The sequence below is a fragment of the Phyllostomus discolor genome, chromosome 13 (genome assembly GCF_004126475.2).
Source record: "Phyllostomus discolor isolate MPI-MPIP mPhyDis1 chromosome 13, mPhyDis1.pri.v3, whole genome shotgun sequence".
Taxonomy (NCBI): Eukaryota; Metazoa; Chordata; class Mammalia; order Chiroptera; family Phyllostomidae; genus Phyllostomus; species Phyllostomus discolor.
Genome location: NC_040915.2, coordinates 42,661,165 through 42,681,446, shown reverse-complemented (window position 1 = coordinate 42,681,446; position 20,282 = coordinate 42,661,165). Strand labels below are relative to the sequence as shown.

At 63.7% G+C, this 20,282-nt stretch overlaps 1 protein-coding gene across 1 annotated transcript in view; it reads left to right on the top strand.

Moving 5' to 3' along the window:
• The window catches only part of TMEM132B (transmembrane protein 132B), a 152,565-nt gene extending 139,271 nt beyond the window's left edge, over positions 1-13,294 (top strand). Inside the window, exons 5-9 of the mRNA XM_036014932.1 lie at positions 4,813-4,956; positions 7,464-7,669; positions 8,920-9,190; positions 10,865-11,056; positions 11,859-13,294. Of these exons, the coding sequence (XP_035870825.1) occupies positions 4,813-4,956; positions 7,464-7,669; positions 8,920-9,190; positions 10,865-11,056; positions 11,859-13,019 (1,974 nt within the window). The 3' untranslated portion in view covers positions 13,020-13,294. The remainder of the gene's footprint in view (positions 1-4,812; positions 4,957-7,463; positions 7,670-8,919; positions 9,191-10,864; positions 11,057-11,858) is intronic.
• Positions 13,295-20,282: the final 6,988 nt, after the last annotated feature.

Genomic DNA, 20,282 nt, shown 5'->3' with positions numbered 1-20,282 from the left:
TAACCTGACGATGCAAATAAACTTCTGGACAGTGGCCTCGTTGCCTTATTTCACTTAATAATTTTTCTTGTATCTTAAAATTTCACTTGAAATCCCTTCCTGGGGTGCGGGAGTCCCCGGGTCTCAGTAGGTGATGATGCCATCTGGGGTGTCCCATGGGCTGCGGCCTCTCGCCCCTGCGGCGGAGGCCAGGGGAGGGGAGTGTGACCGGCCAGGCGGCTGCAGCGGGGTCCCCGGCTGAGCCCCTGAGGACTGCTGAGCAAGGTCGCCGGGCCCCGGCCACCCCCGGCGACGGGGTTCACGTGCAGACCCTGCAGACCCGGGAGGTTCGGCGGGATGGCTGTGTAGCAGATGGCGGGCAGGCGCCTCCTCCACACAAAACCGATAGGTTGACAGTCTCTGGGCGGTGGGAGGGGCCCCTTTCTCTAACTCAGACTCTCAGAAGCGTCTCCGCACTGGCCACTTTGGGGGGTGCGTTATTTCCTGCAGCGTTCCAGAGAAGCAATGCACTGGGCAACGTCAACAAAGACGTGACGAGTGCCTGCAATTCCCGGACACAGGGCCCGCCCGTGGGGTGCAGCGGCAGGGACAGGGGACCAGGGGCCTGGTCCCTGCATTCGAACGGGGACGTCGGATGTGGAACCACCGAGGGCACGCTCTCGCAGGCGGTCACGGCTGTGGCAGGTGCCTGGATGGGCCGGTCTGGGGTGTCACGAGATCCTCTCTGATGGGGGCGGGAGCAGGTCCGTGGGGGCCGAGGGGCCTCAGAGGGTGATGAGGACCAGAGGGCAGGGGAAGTGGGGTGACGGGGCAGGTGTCCTGTGGGAGGAACCCGTGGATGCTGAGGGTCCCCTGGGCGGAGGAGACACGTGCACCCACGGAATGGTGGGTTTGCGCAGCGCAGGGACAGTGCGAGAAATACACTGTGTAATGGAGAGAGGAAACGATTTCCTTGGGACCCTCTGTTGGTCTTTCCGGAGGCCCGCCCGGGTCCGCGGCGCTGTGAGCAGCTCTGTACCATGCGTCCCCTGCTCTCCGTTTTTTCACAGAGACACTGTGGCCCTTACCCAGAGCTTTGGACAGCAACAGTCTCCCAATGCAACGTAGTCACACGGCCCTGTTTTAATCACAGGTCGCCCTCGCCTTGCGTGGTGGCGTGGGGCCGCACCACCCGCTCACGTGGAAACCACAGCGATGTCAGCAGTGGGCGGGGAAATTGGGTTTGCTTGCGGACGTCAGAAAGTCTTGTCGGAGCATTACAACTCTCTCACTGTAGGTTACAAGTGTACGGGGATGTGAAAACTCCCCAAAGCTGTGCTTGCCTCTTAGTGCGTCATCACGGAGAACGGCAGCGGCTCTGAGATGGGAAATGATTTCAGTAAACCACGCCGGCGCTCTGACCTCATCGCGCTGTGTACTTTGATTCCTGGGGACTCTCCCTAAGGACGGAGCTTCCTCTCTCCCCTGTTGTTTCTATCAGCGAGGACTCAGGAGCTTATTATATATGTAACATGTGTGATAGGCATCACATGTAGGAGGCAAGCCCTATAGGAAGTAGATTGTCTGTGTGTGACACATTGTTACAAAAGGCCGCACCACTGTCTGTGTGTGATACATTGTTACAACAGGCCAACCACTGTCTGTGTGTGATACATTGTTACAACAGGCTGCACCACTGTCTCTGTGTGTGATACATTGTTACAACAGGCTGAACCAGCTGCCTGTGTGTGATACATTGTTACAATAGGCCATACCAGTCTCTGTGTGATACATTGTTACAACAGGCTGCACCACTGTCTGTGTGTGACACATTGTTACAACAGGCTGCACCACTGTCTGTGACACATTGTTACAACAGGCTGGGCCACTGTCTGTGTGTGATACATTGTTACAACAGGCTGGGCCACTGTCTGTGTGTGATACATTGTTACAATAAGCCAACCACTGTCTGTGTGTGATACATTGTTACAACAGGGCACGCCACTGTCTGTGTGTGATACATTGTTACAACGGGCCGCACCAGCTGCTCACAGGGCTGTTCAGTCTCCCAGGCTGGCTAGCAGCAGCTGCTTCAACCTGGCTCCTGGGGCCTCGAGACATTTTCCTGAGCATGTTGTCACCTTCTGGCTCACGGTGCATTGTGGGCTCCGTGCCCTGTGCTGCCTGTGGGGGGCCCTGGCCTGGGCCATGTCCCCCCGGAGCTGTGCCCTGCCCTGGGGGGGTGGTGTTTAGACTCACGCCTGGCTGTAGCTACGCCGAGTGCTCGTGGCATCGTTGTTTGTGTCTTGTCCCTCTGAGCGACCGGAACTAGGGACGGCGCTGTGCACACCCACTGGCACACACAGGTAAACACGTGCCCACCCCTCCCCTGAGTTCGTGGCGGTGCCTGCAGTTCCGACTCAGGCCCCAGAGCCCGTGGCCCTCTCCGCGTGCGGCCTCACCACTCCGGCGGTCAGGAGCCTGGCGCTGTCCCTTAGCGTGCGTTGTTTGCCCAGACCTAGAATCAACCAGAGTATTTCTGGGCTTGCTAACCCCATACCGCCGTGGAAGGCAAACGTAACTAGAATTCAGCATGTTTCCAGATATTTTTATCTTTAGCCTGAGACACACAATCAAAATAATATGTGGGAAAGTTACATGCAACTCCTTTAAATAGCTTAAGTAGCTTTTAAGGGTTTAAAACCATAGAGGTTTGTCCGTGCTCGCCCTGCAGGTCCAACACGGGTGGGCGGGGGGCTTCGTGCCTGCCGCAGCCGGACTCTGGGGCCCGGATGGCGCGTGGGACCCATGCAGCAGCCTCAGTCACTGGGGCAGCGGCAGGGAGAGACAGCGTGGGGTCTGTGATCCTAGAGCTTCCGGTTGGAGGTGAGCACATCATTGCTCTCACGTTTCACTGGCCGAATCACGTCATGTATAAAACATCTTTTTACATTGGATTGGCATCGTTTTCAAAGATACATTACAAAGTTGGTGTTTTCTATTGACAACATCTATTATTTTCAGGCTTAATATCAATGAAAGATAATCTGTAAACGGAATAATACTAGCAGCTACCTTGGGAGAGTTTTAGGGAAAACTGAATGAACAATTAATTGTTAATATGAGTGAAGTACCTAGAACTCTTCCTCCTCCTCCTCTCCTCATTATTTTAAAAAAGATTTTATTTATTTATTTTTGGAGAGAGGGGAAGGGAAGGAGAAAGAGAGAGAGAGAAAAATCAATGTGTGGCTGCTGGGGGCCATGGCCTGCAACCCAGGCCTGTGCCCTGCCTGGGAATCGAACCAGCGACCCTTATGGTTTGCAGGCCTGAGCTCAGTCCACTGAGCTACAACCAGGCAGGGCACCTTCTCATCATTATTATTATTGGTATTAGTATTAGTATTAAATTATTAGTTGACTCAGTCTCTTACCCCTTTTCAGGCCTGGGGTGGAGAGGGAGGGGCCGACTTACCAAGCCGAATGTGGCGCTCGCTCAGCGCTGAGCTGGGCCGAGGGGCCGAGCTGTGGAGGGTCCCTGGAAATAACTGTTATCTCAGTCAGTTCCGGGGGAGCCAGTCAGGAGTGCCTGGTGGCGCTCACCATTGAGCCGGGCTGCCGGGTGTCTGCCAGCTCCCGTGGGTGACTTTCTCTGCAGCCAGGTGCGGGTGCGGCGTCTCCTCCGAGCGCCCGGGGGCACCACGTGGTGGCTCTTTAACTCGCTCCCCCAGCCAGCGTGTGAAAGCCTCCCCCGTGGTGGCCGTGGTCGCCAACTCTCGTCCTTCCCTGCATCCCGATTCTGGTCTCAGCTCTGCACGCAGGTCGATCCATGACACTCCTGGGGTTCATGCACGGAAGGTACTCACAGGAGCCCCGAGTCTAGCCCAGGGACCCTGGAGCAGGGAGAGGGGACTTGTGGTGGATGCTGGTAATGGGCTACAAAGGTATTACACCCCCCCACTCCACAGCCGGTTCTATTACAGGAGCCACGTCCCCAGCCTGCTTTGCCGCTGGCACAGCCATGGCACGGGCTTTGGACATCCGGTGCAGAGCAGCAGGTGCAGCAGGTGTGCTCCCGCCCCCTCAGCCTCCCCACTGCTGGGACAGTGGGAGAGATGGCTGGTGTGATGGGTGCCATTTTGCGACCCTGAGGGCTGCAGCGATGCAGCGCCGACCTTGCTAAGTGCCTGGACTGGACTCCTCCAGGCCCCTGGTTATACGAGAAGCACACGCACCTTTGCTGGGTTACCTGGCTGGCCTCGGGTTTCTCGTGGCTGCGGCTCCACACGGCTGCCCCTGAACCAGAGTCTAAGCCTGTTTCGGACCCGGGCAGCAGCAGGGGTCCGAGTCAGAGGACTCTCCCTCTGTGAGCGGGTGGTGGCAAGAACGGCAGGTTGGAGATGATTCTGGAGACAGCAGCTCAGAATGCTGACGGGTCGGTTGTCAGGGGAAGAGAGGGACCGACCTGCTCTCAGCATCCCACAACCCCCGGGGCCGGCTGGCAGGGGCATCTCGGGGGTCCCTGGAGGTGTGGGGGGCGGAGGGTGCTGGCGGTCAGCTCACGGGGCAGGGGTGCCGTGGCCCATTCTCTGCCACCCACGCTCTTGCCTCCCTTCCCTGGGGCTGGGCATGGGGGCCGTGTGCACTGTGTTGTTATTAATAAACCCTGAAAATGGGCTGGAAAGGGGCCCTCGTGCCGCGTGAGGGATGGGCCCGCAGGACGCACAACCCGCTGGGCGTGGCACAGTAAGGCCTCGGGTGGGCCCCCCTGCCCCACCTTCCCGCACACTCGGGGGACGTGCCCGTCGCTGACCGCTCCCCCTCTCCCCTATGCAGGACTCGGAGATGCTGAACACGGCCGTGCTCACCGGGAAGCCGGTCTCCGTCCCCGTCAAGGTGGTGGCCGTCCAGGAGGACGGCTCTGTGGTGGACGTCTCGGAGCCTGTGGAGTGCGCGTCCGCGGACGAAGACGTCGTGAAGGTACGGCTGCTCCCCCCACAACCCCCCCACCCACTCCTTCTGGGCCCTTCTCCTGCCCCCGCCCCGGTTCTGACGGAGCAGAGCACGTCCCAGGCCCCGGGGGGCTGCAGCTGGGGGGGCCCTGGTGAGGGGTGGGTGACCGAGCACACAGCCCCCGGGGGCAGAAGTGATTTTCACCCCGCCCTTTGCTCATGCGACGGCGTCCCCTCATCTCAGCCCCCTGCACCCCGTCCTCGAGAGCATCTCTGGGCCGAACGGTGGGAGTCGGTGTGTGAGGTCATCGGCCACGCGTGCCGGGTGCCGGGGAGGAGCCATGGGCGCCGCCACCGAGGTGGTCTCCACGCGGGCTGGGTCCCCAGGGGCCGGCAGCGCAGCTGATGAACGTCGGTAGTCAACGTTTATCGGAAACTTCTCCTCAAGCGGCAGGACTGTCCTAGTGAGGGCGTCAGAGATACCGACTCATTCCGCCCCACGCCGGGCCTTGCGGACAGGCGACGGTGCCGTCCGAGTGCCCGCGGAAGGAAAGGGCTCCCTCCGGCAGAGAAGGTGGGGCGCAGGGTCCCCCCCGGAACCCTGCCCTGTGGCCCCTCTGTGCTCCCCGAATTGCCGAGGCCTAAGGTCGCATGGGGCATGGGGTGGGGCGTTTCAGCAGCCGGGGGCCAGGCAGCTGCGGCCTTCCCGTCAGGGCCCGTGGGTGGCAGGCTCTGCCTGGGCGTGCGGAGGGCTGCTCCCGCCCCCGTCGCCTGGAAGGGAGGGGCTTCCTCGGCGGCTGTCACGGTCACGGCCGCCTCGGGCTCGGCCGGAAGGAGCACAGCTGTCGGCGGGCAGACCTGGTGGCAGGAGCCTGGGCGGGCGGCTGGGCCGCCTGCCTGCTGGGGGGCCCGGGGACCCTCTGGTTCCTGGCCTTTCCCGCATCCCAGGCTCGCACGCCCGCCCCCCCGCCCCCAGCCCGCTCACAAGCGAGTGCTGGGCACTGCACGGGGCCCCGGGCCGGGCCCCCATCGGCTGCAGACCAGGCCCGTTCCAGCCTCTCCTCTGCCTACTCCTTACCCACCAGGTGTTTGGTGGTGTGGGGGGGGCCGGGGGGGGCGTGTGCTATCAGAGTGCAGCGTCACATCGGCCACTCAGGAACTTGGATCTTGTTCGGTTGTTTTGAGTCTGAGGCCCCAGGAGGACAGCCACCTGGTTTCTCCCGGGACCGCAGTGGCCGCGTGTCGGGCATCAGCGTGGGGCTCGCGGGTCATTGGGTTCACGCTGAGGACTCTGGGAAAACCTGTGTCTGCTTAGCGCCCCCTCCTGCCGCTCTGCCCGCCTGGGGGGGGGGGTTGTTCAGAGCGAGCCTGGTGAGGCCGCGTGGGGGGCAGGTCTGCTGGCCGGGGTCGTGCGGGTCAGCCCTGCCGTCCATCTGGGTGAGACGCGTTGTCTCCGGGCTCCTAGCGGTGGCAGGCATTAGGCGGGACGACTTTTGTGGACAACCTCACTTAATACTTACGACCCGGTGGTGCTCTGGGGGCCGGGGGGGGGGCCGGCCAGCGGCCCAGCGGGGCCCCCAGTGCGGTGTGTCTGCCCCACCGCTGGCCTCGGGGCCGTCGCCTGTGGGGTGAGCGTGCGCACCCCTTGCAGTCTGTGGTTCCCCGGAGAACTGACTGCTGAGTCGGAGTCTCCCGAGCGTTAAGTGACCCATGCCCCCCCCCCCGTCACCCCCTGCAACCCCCCCCCCCCACACACACTGAGACACGTGAGGGACATTTCCTGACGGTCCCGGAGAGAAGGTCATCAATATTTGAGTTGCTTACTTGGAAGACGCGAGGCGAACGCAGGGGGGGACTGGCTAGCAAGCGGCTGGCGGGTGCGCGTGCATCACAAGGGCCCCCTCCCTGACCCGGGGGCGGGCCCAGAACGCAGCCCCGCACTTCTGCTCCGCAGCACCAGCGCTTAACGGGGCCAAAGTAATCGTACCCACGTCTCACTGCGTTTTGTGAGTGTCTTCCTACCGGGGTTTCAATCTCATGCAAAGCTCTCTTGTTTTTTTTTTTTTGTTTGTTTGTTTTTTCCAAATAAGACCCTTTTTATGGCTTGAATGAGGAGAGAGAGGAGAGAGTGTGTGTGTGTTAGTGATACACGGTTCCTTCCTGCTGCTTCGGACACGGTGCGGAGTGAACTGTGTCGCTCCTGGAGTTGGGTCAGCGGCGTCTGGGCACACACAGAAGCACAGGGTGACGACAGGGGCACAAAGGCAGGCAACGGAGGTTGCGTGACGCCGTTAAGTTACGTTCACGGTTTCACCTGTCGGTGCTCCGTCATACAGAGTGGTCTCCCCGGGCGCCCCCCTCCGTGTCTGTCACTGGCTGGTGCCTGCACACGGCCCCTGGTTCGGATCCCGCCCGCGCGGCGTCCGGTGGCTCGGCTCCCGGTTGCGTGCCTTGGCCTCCCCTGCTGCTGCTGCCGCCGCCGCATTTCCTGCTGATGCGTCTCTCAGTTCCCGCCCCGCCCCTCCCCTCCCCCAGGTTTCCCCCGGCTGCGACTCCGTGTTCGTGAACGGCAAGGAGATGAAAGGCAGAGTGGGCACCACCGTGAGCTTCACGCACCAGCATTTCACCGCCCAGCTGGAGGTCACCGTCTGGGCGCCCCGGCTGCCCCTGCAGATCGAGGTCTCGGACACGGAGCTGAGCCAGGTCAAGGGCTGGCGGGTCCCCGTGGCCCCCAACAGGAGGTGAGGCTCGGGGGAGGGTGGCTGCCAGCCAGGACGCGGGCCTGGGGCCCTGGGCCAAGCTGGGCAGGAGGGACACACGGGCCCCCCAGCGCCATGCCTGGCGGCAGAGCCGGAGGGCTGGAAAATACAACAGGGACCGTTTTTCGGTTTGTCGTCCGGTGTTTTTGATCCCTCTGTCCCCCCAACTCACGCTGTGGGGACAGCCGCCCCCGCTCTGGGAGACACACGTTGCCGAGTTACGGCGCCGCAGACACGGTTCCCTGTGGCCTTCCCCGTGGTTCTCAGGCGGCCTCCTCGCCCCGGGTCTGCTCGCCACCAGCTGGCTGGGCTCCCCGGGGGGAGCAGGGGCCCGTTTCTGGGCCGCTGGGAGCCTCAGAGGAGTCGGCTCCAAACCCGGGACAGTGGCCTGGGCCTCTGCGTGACCAGCTGTGCGGCCGGGACCGAGTTGCCTCTCCTCTCTGCCTCGGTTTCCCCACCGGGAGGCCAGGATAACGCAGTGCCCTCACCCCTCGGGCTTCTGGGGGGACGGAAAGAGTGTAACGTGTGGCTCCCCCGGGTCACCGCTCATCGCCACCTGGGCACATAGGGCGGGGGCAGCGCACAGTAGGTCTAACTAACCTGAGCCTGTGAGCGGCTGCCCCTTACTCTCCGACACAAACCCGCACCCACGGGTGCTCCCAGGCTGGTCGGCAGCCACCCAGCAAGGCCCTCTCCTGAAAGGACAAGAAACTGGGCTGGTCTTGAGGGGAAGGTTCTGGAATCCCAGAGCCAGAGAGGACGGGTGAGGCCTTTCTACCTGGACCGACCTGAGTCTCAGGCACACCCGGGAGCGGGGAGGGGCAGCGGCCTTTCTCCCACTTGCAGTGAGGACACCGGCCGTCGGGGGCGGAGCCCACGGCCAGCAGGGAGCTGGAAAGGGTCCCCGAGCCTCCCGCCCCCGCACTGACCGGAGGCCTGCGTGGCCTCTGACGGGGGGTGGTTTTGAAATTGCAGGTTTCCGGGACGCGGGGCAGAGAGAAGCCTTCCCCTCTGTGTGGGGGAGGGGCGCAGGGACGGGCTCCCCTCCCACGATCCACGCGGGTGCCCGCAGGAGCGTCGGGGCACCGGCGGACGAATGTGGGCGGGGCCTGCGCGGCCCTGGCGGGAGGAAGCGGGATCCCGTCCCCCTGGCCTCAGGGACCCGCGAGTTGAGGCGTGCGGCGCGCCTCCCCGCGGGGATGGTGACGCCCGTGTGGTTTGTCTGCGCCCAGGCCCACGCGCGAGAGCGAGGACGAGGAGGACGAGGAGCGGCGCGGCCGCGGGTGCGCCCTGCAGTACCAGCGCGCCACGGTGCGCGTGCTGGCGCAGTTCGTGGCGGAGGCGCCGGGCGCGGGCCCGCCCAGCTACCTGCTGGGCCCCGACTGGCAGCTGGACGTCACCGACCTGGTGGCCGAGTTCCTGACGGTGGAGGACCCGAGGGTCGCCCAGGTAGAGGCCGGCAGGACCCTGGTGGGCCGGGAGCCGGGCATCACCGCCATCCAGGTACGGCTGGCTGCGACCCCTCCGCCTTCGGGGTGCGGGCGGGGGTGGGGCCGGCGGGGGCGGGGCCCGGGAGTCTCGGGCTGCGTCTGCCCAGACGCCACTGGTCATCACCAAAACCCACATCCATGTTTTGCATTTTAGAGAGATTCAGGGAAAATACCGAAGCTCTTTGACCCAGGCTCACTCCCATGCACAGCACGAGTGGCCTCTTCCCGAGCTAACCCGCTTTCTGGCGTGGCTGGGGGGAGGGTGGCCGGGGCGGGGGGGGGGGGCGGTGGGTTGGGGAGAGCCACTTCTCTTCTCCTAACACCCCTGGGGGTTAGCCATCTAGCCAGACTGCGCCTTGACTAGCAGGCACAGTGGTCTTTACAAAGCGTGCATTTGCATTAAAAGTAATTTAAACATCTACAGTTAAGTGCTGTCTACGTTGCTAGCGCCATAGTAAAACTATCTTTCAGCCGGTGTTGATAGGATAATGAGGCAGAGATGGTGCCGCACAGTTTCAACAACAGTGTGAAACGTTCCGGCTCACAGCTAGGGCGGTTGAGGTGTTACCCAAGGTAAACTCCCACGCAGCGGAATTACATGTGTTACGTTTTGTATCACTTTTCTGTGTTGCTGTGTAGCAAGCCACCAGGAGGCCAGCGGCTCCCAACGCCACTGAGACAGGGGTCCAGGAGGCTGGGCCCCGGTCCAGCCCTGGGCTCTGAGCTCAGGGGGCCACGGGGCCCCACCCACGGGGGTGGCCCGGCCGGTGGGGACTTCGGAGAAGGGTTCCTCCGAGATCAGCTCTGGCGGCAGGCAGAGCGCCCCCCCCCCCCGTGTGGGATCGGGGGGTCGGTTTCCTGGTTGCCTGTCAGCCCAGACGTCTCTCTGCCCCTCGGGGCCACCTGGGCCCTCCTCCCCTGGCCCCTGCTCCATCAGCTGTACCCCACCGAGTCCCCCTGACATTGTGAGTGTCTCCGGCGTCCGCCCGCAGCCGGAGCCAGGCTCCCGCCCTCAGGGCCTCCCGCACCTGTGCTGGACCCGCCTGGAGAGCCGGGGCAGTGCCCCAGTGTGAAGGTCGCCTGTGCCGTGTGACGATAACCCGACCCCGAGAGCGATCCCGGGTCCCAGTCACAGGCGGGAGGGACGAGGTGGGCCACCACCACTGGGGGCAAGGATACCCGAGCTCTGCCTGCCGGGCAGTCCCCTCTGTCGGCTTGTCGGCCGGGTTCCCGACGAGGTGGGGAATGAGGAGGGGGACCTTCTCCAGGTTAAGGTTCCTTCTCCCACTCCGTGGTCCCTCCCCGCAGGGGGCAGCTAGGTGCCCTGAGAGGCCATATGCGCAAGTGGTGGCCAATGAGCCCTCCTCCGCCATTTCCCCGGGGTTCTGCCGGTCCCCCCCCCCCCCCCCCCGCTGAGTGTTAGCAGTTGTGGGGGAAGCCCCTCCTGGGCGCGCAGCACCGGGGCCGGCAGCGTGTAGGTGTCGCCTGCACATTCCATCGAGCTGTTCTTGGAAAACACGCTGCCACTACCACCGTGTGAGTCAGGATGGGAAGCAGACGCAGGTGGGGCAGGAGGCCACACGCCTTCCCTATGGGCCCTCGGGGAGCAGAGGACCGGGGGACCCTTCGGGGTTTAAAGCGGTGTGCCGGGCAGGGACCGGAGCTCTCCCGCTTCCCTCCTCTGCAGGTCCTGTCGCCTCTCTCGGACTCCATCCTGGCGGAGAAGACGGTGACCGTCCTGGAGGACCGCGTCACCATCGCTGACCTGGGCGTGCAGCTGGTGGCCGGCTTGTCGCTCTCCCTGCAGCCCCACAGGGCGGACCGGAGGGCCATCGTCTCCACGGTGACTGCCCAGGATGTCCTGCAGGCCCCCCAGCAGGTAGGGTTCCAGGGCCCCTGGTGCATGGCCCGGGAGGCGCGCGGAGCTCTCCAGGCCAGGGCTGGTGGGCGGTCCTGGAAGCTGCTTCCGGCCTCTCATGAGGGCGGCTCCTCTCCCAGTGCTCGGGGACCTAGAGACAGTCCTCGCGTGTTCCTGTCCACTGACCCTGTGACCATGGGCCGTCTGCCCCCTCCGTCTGCTGCCAGCCCACGGCCACAGGGTCACACGTTTCTCTTTTGCGGAAGCCCCTGCTTTTCGGTGCTTGGGAATTCCACGGAGGCATGGCTCCCGGGCACCGGGTGGCTGCTACTTATCACCACGTCTTCACCGTCACTGCTTAAACTCTCCGCCACCTTTAAACTGTCCCACGCCACTCGTGAGGACCGCAGGCCTCTGTGAGCATCTCGAGGCCTCTCCCTCGGGCCTTCCCGGCCGGTGGGTGTCTTCCACCCCGCCCACCTGGGCATCCCAGGGAAGGAGGCTCCCGGGGACACTGTGGGTCACCGACGGCCGGTAGCTGCCCCTGGATTTGGTTCAGATAAACCTCCTGGTCTTTGAGCGCGTTTTCCGGAGGTGAGAGTCAGAGTCTGTGGTGCGGCGCGCAGTAGGTTGACGTGAAGTGTCCGTCTCTCTCGTGCGTGGGCCGGTTCCAGGCAGGCAGTGGCTGTTCGAAGTGATGAGATGTAGACATTCGCCTGTCTTCCTGCCTGTGTGTGAGGGATTCGAGGCAGGAAATCGCATGTGCGTTGGCAAGTTGGGAGACCTCAATGGTGACGAGACACCTTGGTTTCCTTTCCCCTAGGAAGCCATAGTCAGCTCCTGGATCCTGTTCAGCGATGGCGCCGTGACGCCCATGGACCTTTACGACCCCGAGGACTTCTCCCTGGCGGTCTCCTCGCTGGACGAGATGGTGGTGTCCATCCAGGCGAGCCTGCAGCCCAAGTGGCCGGTGGTGGCCGCGGAGGGCGAGGGCCAGGGGCCCCTGATCAAGCTGGAGATGATGATCAGCGAGCCCTGCCAGAAGACCAAGAGGAAGAGCGTCCTGGCCACGGGCAAAGGCCACGTCAGGGTCAAGTTCGACCCGCACGTGGACCGGCACCAAGGAGGCACCAATGACATCGAGGGTGCGAGCCGGGACTACATGGACCCCCTCAGCAACGCCATAGAGCGCGAGGGCCACCAGGAGAGGGCGGCGCAGGAGTGGCTGCCGCGAGGCGGGGCCGCGGCCACGGGCCCGGAGGACAGAGGCAACGGCAGCGGCGGGGCCCCGCCGCCCCCCGCGGAGAGGAAGGACAAGGGGCTGCTGAGGGGCGGCGGCCCGGACGCCTCTACGAGCTTCCCCGCGCGAGGGCGGCCCCGGGAGCCCAAGCCGTCCCGGGAGCTGACCGTGGCCTCCCGGGGGCTGAGCGACCTGGAGATCGGCATGTACGCGCTGCTGGGCGTCTTCTGCCTGGCCATCCTGGTCTTCCTGTCCAACTGCGTGGCCTTCGCCTGGAAGTACCGGCACAAACGGTTCGCCGTGAGCGAGCAGGGGCCCGTGCCGCACTCGCACGACTGGGTCTGGCTGGGCAACGAGGTGGAGCTCCTGGAGAACCCGGTGGACGTGACGCTGCCGTCGGAGGAGTGCACGACCGTGCTGGACCGGGGGCTGCCCTTCGAGGAGCGGGACTTCCTGCTCAGCGGCGGCTCCCAGAAGGCCTTCCACAGCCACCTGCTGGGGCCCGCGGACTGCGCCTACGAGAAGGACGCGCGGAACGAGCCCGGCACGCCGTCCTCGGGCCCCAAGCGCAAGAGGGTCAAGTTCACGTCCTACACCACCATCCTGCCGGAGGATGGCGGCCCCTACACCAACTCCATCCTGTTCGACGGCGAGGACAGCATCAAGTGGGTGTGCCAGGACGTGGGGCCCGGCGGCCCCCCGGGCTTCCGGGACTACCTGGGGGGGCTGCAGGGCCAGCTGTGAGCCGCACCCTGGAGTTCGTATTCACCTTTATGCCTTCTGTTTTCGCAGCGCCGGAGCGGCGGGGTCGCTTAGCAATAGGGGGCGACGCGGCAGCGCTGACGTCGTGGGGGCCGGCTGGGGGGTGGGCGGGGGTCCCCCGTCCTCGGCCGGCTCAGGGGCCAGAGAGCTGGCAGGGCCGGCCAGCTGGCTAAGCCGGGGACCGTCTCCAGAGCAGCCCCGCACCAGCCCGGATGCGCCCACCACCAGAGTCCGGTCCACGGCCCGGCCCCAGCTCCATCCCCCACCCGGGACGGCCCCGCCCCCACGGGTGCTGCGGGTCCTCTGCTGCCGAGCGGAGTGGGGAAGGACTCGGCGTTGATTTTTCTACTCCTCGACCTTCTAAAGCACAGTGGGTGCCTCCGGCCCTGGGCCCGAGGCTGGACACGCACGAGAGATGCTGAATGTAGCCGCCCTTCGGGACGACGCTGCTCCTGGGTTTTTATACGCTCGCCCCCCCCCCCCCCACTTCCCGGGCCCCCGAGGCCCTCCCGGGGACAGGAGGACAGCCGCGTCCCCCTCCCCCTCCTCTCTGAGCTGTTCGATGTCCATGCGTTTCGTCGCGTCACGTTCTTCCCGTGGGGCGGACACGAGCTTCGCCACGTCCTTCCTGGGGTGTCCATGCAGAAAGCCCGGTTCTCCCCAGTTCTCCCTGGTTCCCCCCGTTGGGGGCGCCATTCCAGAAGCTTCCGCTCCCTCGTCTTCCCTCCGTCTTGTGGCCCGAGTCTGTCTCGCGTCAGGCGGGGACGTGGGGTTTTACTGGAACCGTGAGCGCGCTGCGAGGGGGGCCGTGGGTTCACCATTGTTCCCTCTGTGAAGCGTGACCGCCCTGGGGCGACGCGGGGGCCCGCCGACCGTGGCCCGACCTCCCACGTGTGGGCAGTTGTGGGGGGCACCCACGATGCGTTTCTGGGGCAAAAGGCCCCCAAACAGCTGTGTTTACACAAGTGCTTTCCGGCCAGCTCAGCTCAGCCCGTTGGTGTCCGGACCGAAGTCTAATGTGAGAGCGATGCGCGAGCACAGGGCGGAAACTGCCCCGGAAACGGCTTCCGACTGGGCTTCCCGTCTCGCCGGAACAGAAACACGTTTTTAAAAATAGAGTGATGTTTTCACTTAGCAATATGTACAGATCTACCCACGCCATCACCCTCCCCCCCCCAAAGAAAACCCTCCAAAAACAAAGTCTCCCCGCCATGACTCTGGCAGCGATGAAACCCACCCGGGATGTGGTCCTGACGGAGGAAAGTGAGGCGTTTTCGGCCCGAAATCCGTAAAAACAGGTGGCTTCTCAGAGCCCCAGAAGCAGCTTGGGGACACCGCGGAGGTGTTGGGAAATCAAAGGGGGGAGAGAGAGAGAGAGAGGGGGAGGGGGAGAGGAGCGTGGTTCCTACAGAAGTTTTAAATATGAATGTCTTTCAAAGAGCAGCGTGAATCGTGTGAAGCAGACCGAGGCTTTGAACTTGAGAGACCGTGAGGACAACTTTATTGATGGCGGTGGCGGTGGGGGGGGCAATGCCTGGGCACCGGACCCGGAAACCCCATTCCTGGCTCCCCCGGGCCGTCTGCGTCCCGGGGACAGGGTGCCGGAAAGGCCCGAGGGGGTGGGCGCCGGCCTGCAGGAGGTCACTGGAGCGGGTCCCGGACCCCGGCCGGCTGGTGACTGGCCGGTCGGCGGAGAGGCGATGGATGGCTCCCTCGGAGACTCGTGCACACGGGAAGGTGCACACGGCCCAGTCTCGTGCGGCCGGGATGTGGCGACCCCCAGGTCCTGCCTGTGTCTGGCCCACGGAACCCGCCCGGTGCAGACGTGACCGGTGACCCAGGCGTGTGTTCCTGGGGCCGGGGAGCTCGTGTTAAACGTGGGGGTGAGGGGGTGAAGCTGGGGCCCCAAGTGCTGGCTGTTTTCGAAGGGATGGCTGACGCCTCGCAGGACCAGCTGTCCTGGGGGGCTGGGTGGGCGGGGCCGGGGGGAAGGCCCCGAGTGGACAGAAACCTCCGGAGCCCTGCTCCCCGTGGGGCAGTTTCAGTTTTCTCTCCGGGGCTGGGGGAGCCCTCCGCAGCTCCGAGGGCCGGCTGTGGCTCAGGGGCAGACCGGGGAGGCCGGGCCACCGGGGGTTCCGCAGCCGAGCCGGGAGCAGACGGCCACCAGGAGGCGTCCCCTGCGGGTCCGTGAGAGCCACCTGGGGTGACACAGGCTCCGCACAGTTGCCGCCTCGGTCTGTGTTGAAGCTCCGTGCAAGCTGAAGGTCAAGTGCAAGGTTGTAGAGGAGGGGTCCGGTCAGCACACGCGTCTCAAGTGTCTGCACACAGACACATGTGCACCCACGTGTGGGTGCGTGAACAGCGAGGAGCCACGGAACATGGCGTTTAGTGAATCGGCAGTGACCATCCGCTGGCGTGGGCACCGTGCACCTGGACAGAGCTTCACCGAAGGTCTCTCTGCTCTAAACGTGGACCACGTGGACCACGGGTCGTGTCTGCGTGTCCTCCCGCTGCTCGGTTTGACATGGAGAGGAAAATGAGGCCCCAGGACATTTGAGCAAAGGTGGGGGAGCGACAGGGAATACAGTATCCCAGGGGCTGTGCGTTTGCCTGGGATTTGCAGGTTTTCACCCCTGAGCACCCCACCGGGTCGGAGCTGAGGGTGTGAAGGAAAAACCCCCCTGGCAGAGACCCTTCCACGCCCACGAGATGCCGCAGCCCCCCCAGGGCAGGCTCCAGCACACGGCGGGGGGGGCACCAGGCTGCCAGCGCTGAGTCACGGTGCGGGGGGACCTAGACAGCACAGGACTGTGGCGTGGGAGAGAAAACGAGAAGAAAAGACACCACAAGCTTCTTCCGGAACCTTCCCTCCAAATAACGCCCCCTAGCAAACCTCTGAACTCCAAGTGCGCCCCACCCGGGGGAGCCCGTGGCCTCCTGGCTGTCCTGCCTGGCACCCTGGCCGGCGCGGGTCCCCAGGCAGCAACGACCCTCCCACTCGGGGCAGGGTTTCTTCCGTCCACAGGGAGGGTGCCGGGAAGGTGGGCCCCGTCCATCCCCGCGGCCACGTCTGTAGACGGTGTCGTGCGTGTTTCGGTCAGCGGTCTCGTGACCACGGTCCAGGCTCTGACCCCGGTCAGCGGCCACAGCGAGCAGGTCCCTCTGCTCCCCCTCGTCCTGGGCCCCCTGGCTCCCTGCTCCGCCCATCTCAAAAGTGGTCCCCGTTCTCCATTGCCGTCTGCGTCTGTGACACCGTCTGGGTCACACCCCCGGCAGCTGCCCCGCCCCCCGGCCGCTGTCCCCGCCCCTCCATCGGAATCTCCCACGTGTGCCGTAACCGCGCCGCCCACCGTGCGGAGGGACCGCGGTGGCGAGGTCGTGCCAGCGCGCGGGGAGCAGATATTTTTGTATGTAATATAGGCAATATACTAGGACACCGAGCCGTGCGTCACGACAAGTACACTTTTTAAACTAAAAGCATGAAATCCGTAGCGTTCACTGTACAGACCCCTCCTCCGCGCCCACGCGCCACGCCGGTGGTGGGAGGACGGGGACCTGGCGCCCGGGGGGGAGCGCCGACCCGGGGCGGGGCGGGGCGGGCAGGGCGGGGCTCGCCCCGGGACTGTGCGTGGAACCTGCCAGAACATTTTAATCTCACTTGTCATTGCTTTTGGATCTTCCCCCCTTTTCCTTTTTTTTTTTTTTTTTCTGGAAATATTTCAGAAATAAAGTGACTTTCATTTTCCAGCCGAAACGTATATTCTAACCACAGGGTAGTGCGTCCTTTTTAACCCGGAAATAAACGCTTAGACCTTCTTCGCTGGCTCTGTTATTTCCCCCGCGTGTTCCCTCTGCACCTCCGGCGACGGGGGGCCGTGGCCGTGTGTGGTGTGTGGTGTGGGGGCTCCCCCAGTGCTGGGCACTGCCTCCCGAGGGCTCAGGAGGAGGCCCGACCGCCCGTTGTGACCGTCTGTGGCTCCTGTTCCAGAGAGCGGACGCCCTCACACACCGATGCCCCCGGGCTCAGGTGAGGGAAGCCCCCCACAGAGCTGCATGAGGCCCTCTTAGACGAGACACGACAGCTCCCCACGTCACCACGGGGCGGTTTGGGTAAAGTACTGGCCCTCTGGAAGGTGCCTGGGCTCGCAGGGGCTGGTGGGGCGGGCGTGAGGGAAGGTGGTGGTTGGAGGGGAAACAGCGCGGGGAGCGGCCCTGGGGGTCTCCCGCGGAGAGGGGTGGGGGCGGGGGGGGTGCCGCTGTCCAGGAACCCACACGGCGAGTGGCAGCCGGGCAGACCTTCTCGAGGGGGCGGGAAACAGGGACCCCTGCACTGTCACGTCCACGGTGTTTTGTAGGAGCCCACCCACGCCGCTCACTCGAGGGCGGGGTGGGGTTAGGAAACGCCGGAGAAAACCAGATACACAGAGCCCTCGGCGTCCAGTCCGACTCCCCAAACCAGGCGCGAGTCTCTGCCTCTGGGAGACGCAGCCGGACAGCGAGCGATTTGTGCTGGAGCAGAAAGTGGGAGCACAGCTCGGGGGGAGACTCCATGGAGAGCTCCCCGAGGAAGGGGAACCGCGGGGGCCGAGGAGAACTGCCCCAGAGCGCGGCAGGGACGCCCGTCGGGCTCGCCCGCAGCAGAAGAATCTCGACCCCCGGGCGCCTCAGGAAGCTGGCGGGCGCCCTGAGAGGGGGCCCGGGGACTCGGGGGCGGGGTGGGGGGAGAGCGGGTGTGCACGGCCCCCAGGAATCAGCGGCAGCGACTTGTAACTCCGAGCCTCCGTCAGAGGGTTCTGCGCCCCTGCCGCTCCCGACGCGGCCTGGAGAATGAGCCGCGATGAAATAAATGACTGCGTTTATTCCTCTCTCCGCTGCCCACGGTCAATGGGACAATGGCATCTTGAATGAAAGCAATTTGTAGATTTATTTCGTGCCTTTTCTTTTTTATTTGATGTTGGGGTCGAGGGCAGGGAAAATGGGCATCTTGAGAGCAACGGGCCCACCTGTGTTTCTGCGCTATCTCCCCGGGCACCACCCCCCGCCCGGCGAGGCTCCTGAATGGGGGCCGTTCTCGGGGGCGGGGGGGGGGGAGCGGGGGTGCAGGGAGCTGCTCTCCGAGCAGCTGGGGTGCCGGGCACCTGCTCCGGCCGGCCGGCCGCTGTCAGCCACTCACCCTGCGGTCAGACGAGAGACCCCAAATAGGCCAGAAACCATAAGGGAAGAAAGAAAGAAAGAAACAAACAAAAAAACAGCAAAAAAACCCCACCCTATTAGCTTTAACAAACAGACAATCCTGTTCTCTGGGAGAAAGCAGGAAGTCCGCACTAAATGACCCAGCCATTCCCGAAACGGAAAACACGGCCATCGCCCCGGGGTTTCATGACGCACGCAGAGGTGGCGGGCACAGCCGCCCAGACTGGGCACACGGCGCGCCTGGCCTCGGGGTGCGGTGGCCCACGGAGTGACTGGTACCCCCTCAGCCTCAGAGTGCGGTGGCCCACGGAGTGACTGGTACCCCGTGGGGCAGCAGCGAGTGTCGCTTCCGTCAGTGGCTGACGACGTGATGTTTGTATTTCATCTGGAATGTGGATGTGTCTGCCTGTGGCTGACTCACTCTCTCCGGAGGGAAGTCGGTGCTGTGGCGGCTGCATCCTCGTTCCGGGGACGCGCTGTTTTTGTCCCAGCGGCTCGCCCACGCCCCCGCACACGCACTCACGCCCGAGGTGTATCCGTCCTTCCGGAACGTGCAACATCAGGTCGTCCCCGGCTTCCCTGGGCACCTTTGCCTGCAGCTTCATGGAAGGAGCCCTGCCCTGCGCCTCCGCTCCTGCCTCGGGGGTTTCCGTGGGCCTCTCCGCGGGAGTGATGACGGGATGGTGATGGTGGTGGTGATGGTGGTGACGGTGATGGTGGTGACAGTGATGGTGGTGATGGTGATGGTGACAATGGTGATGGTGGTGATGGTGATGGTGGTGATGGTGGTGATGGTGGTGGTGAAGGTGACAGTGATGATGGTGATGGTGATGGTGACAGTGATGGTGGTGATGGTGGTGACGGTGATGGTGGTGACAGTGATGGTGGTGATGGTGACAATGGTGATGGTGGTGATGGTGATGGTAGTGATGGTGGTGATGGTGATGGTGGTGACAGTGATGGTGGTGATGGTGACAATGGTGATGGTGGTGATGGTGATGGTGGTAATGGTGACGGTGGTGACAGTGGTGATAATGGTGGTGGTGGTGAAGGTGACAGTGATGGTGGTGGTGACAGTGATGGTGATGATGGTGATGATGGTGACAGTAATGGTGGGGAAGGTGACAGTGATGATGGTGGTGGTGATGGTGACGGTGATGGTGGTGATGATGGTGACAGTGATGGTGATGGTAATGATTGTGGTGATAGTGGTGATGGTGATGATGGTGATGATGATGGTGGTGGTGACGATGGTGAAGGGGGTGACGATTGGTGGTGACTGCCAGGGTGGGTTGGATTACTTGCTCTTCCCATAAGGCTATGCATACACTCACTCCACTGTGTTGCCGTTCATCTTGGTCATGTGACCCTCATTAGCCAATAGAATGAGAGTAGAAATGAGTAATCCTGGTACCAGCGACCTGGTTTTCCCAGGCTGAGACGAAGGGCCCACCCACACTGCGGGGGTCGGACCTGGACTAGTCAGTAGGCTGTGACGTCATCGCTAGGTTGCGATGGGGACGGTCTTGTGTGTCCCGGCAACGGTGCAGCTAAAATGAGCGCAAGGCCCCCAGCCTGAGAATGTCTCTGTCGGGTGACCGTGCCCAGCGCTGAGCAGGCTCCGATGCAGAAACCCGTCCTATCACTGCCGACCCCCGAAACCGGACAAGAGTGAGAGGATGCATCTCAAGAGTGAGAGCGTCGGGACGGTGAGAGGCGCCTCCCTGAGGTGAGGGGGGCCCGCCGTGCGCAGCACAGAGCTCCGGAGGGAGCAGGTGCCATGCCTGAGGGACGCAGGGACCCTGGAGTGGCCGAGCCAGGGGCGGGAAGAAGGCGGGTCTGTCCTTGGGGACGACGTGTTACTGCAACGAGACAGGGCTGCGTGCGTGGCCCGACCTGACCGCGGGGCATCCTGCTGTCTCACCGGGAGCAGAAACGCGTGGGACCTGCTGGACCGTTTAGACAGGGGCCAGGAGGACACGCCCAGGGAGCCCATTTGCAAGGGGACGTTCTCACGCTGCACCCGCCTCACGCCCTTGCTCCTGGACAGGA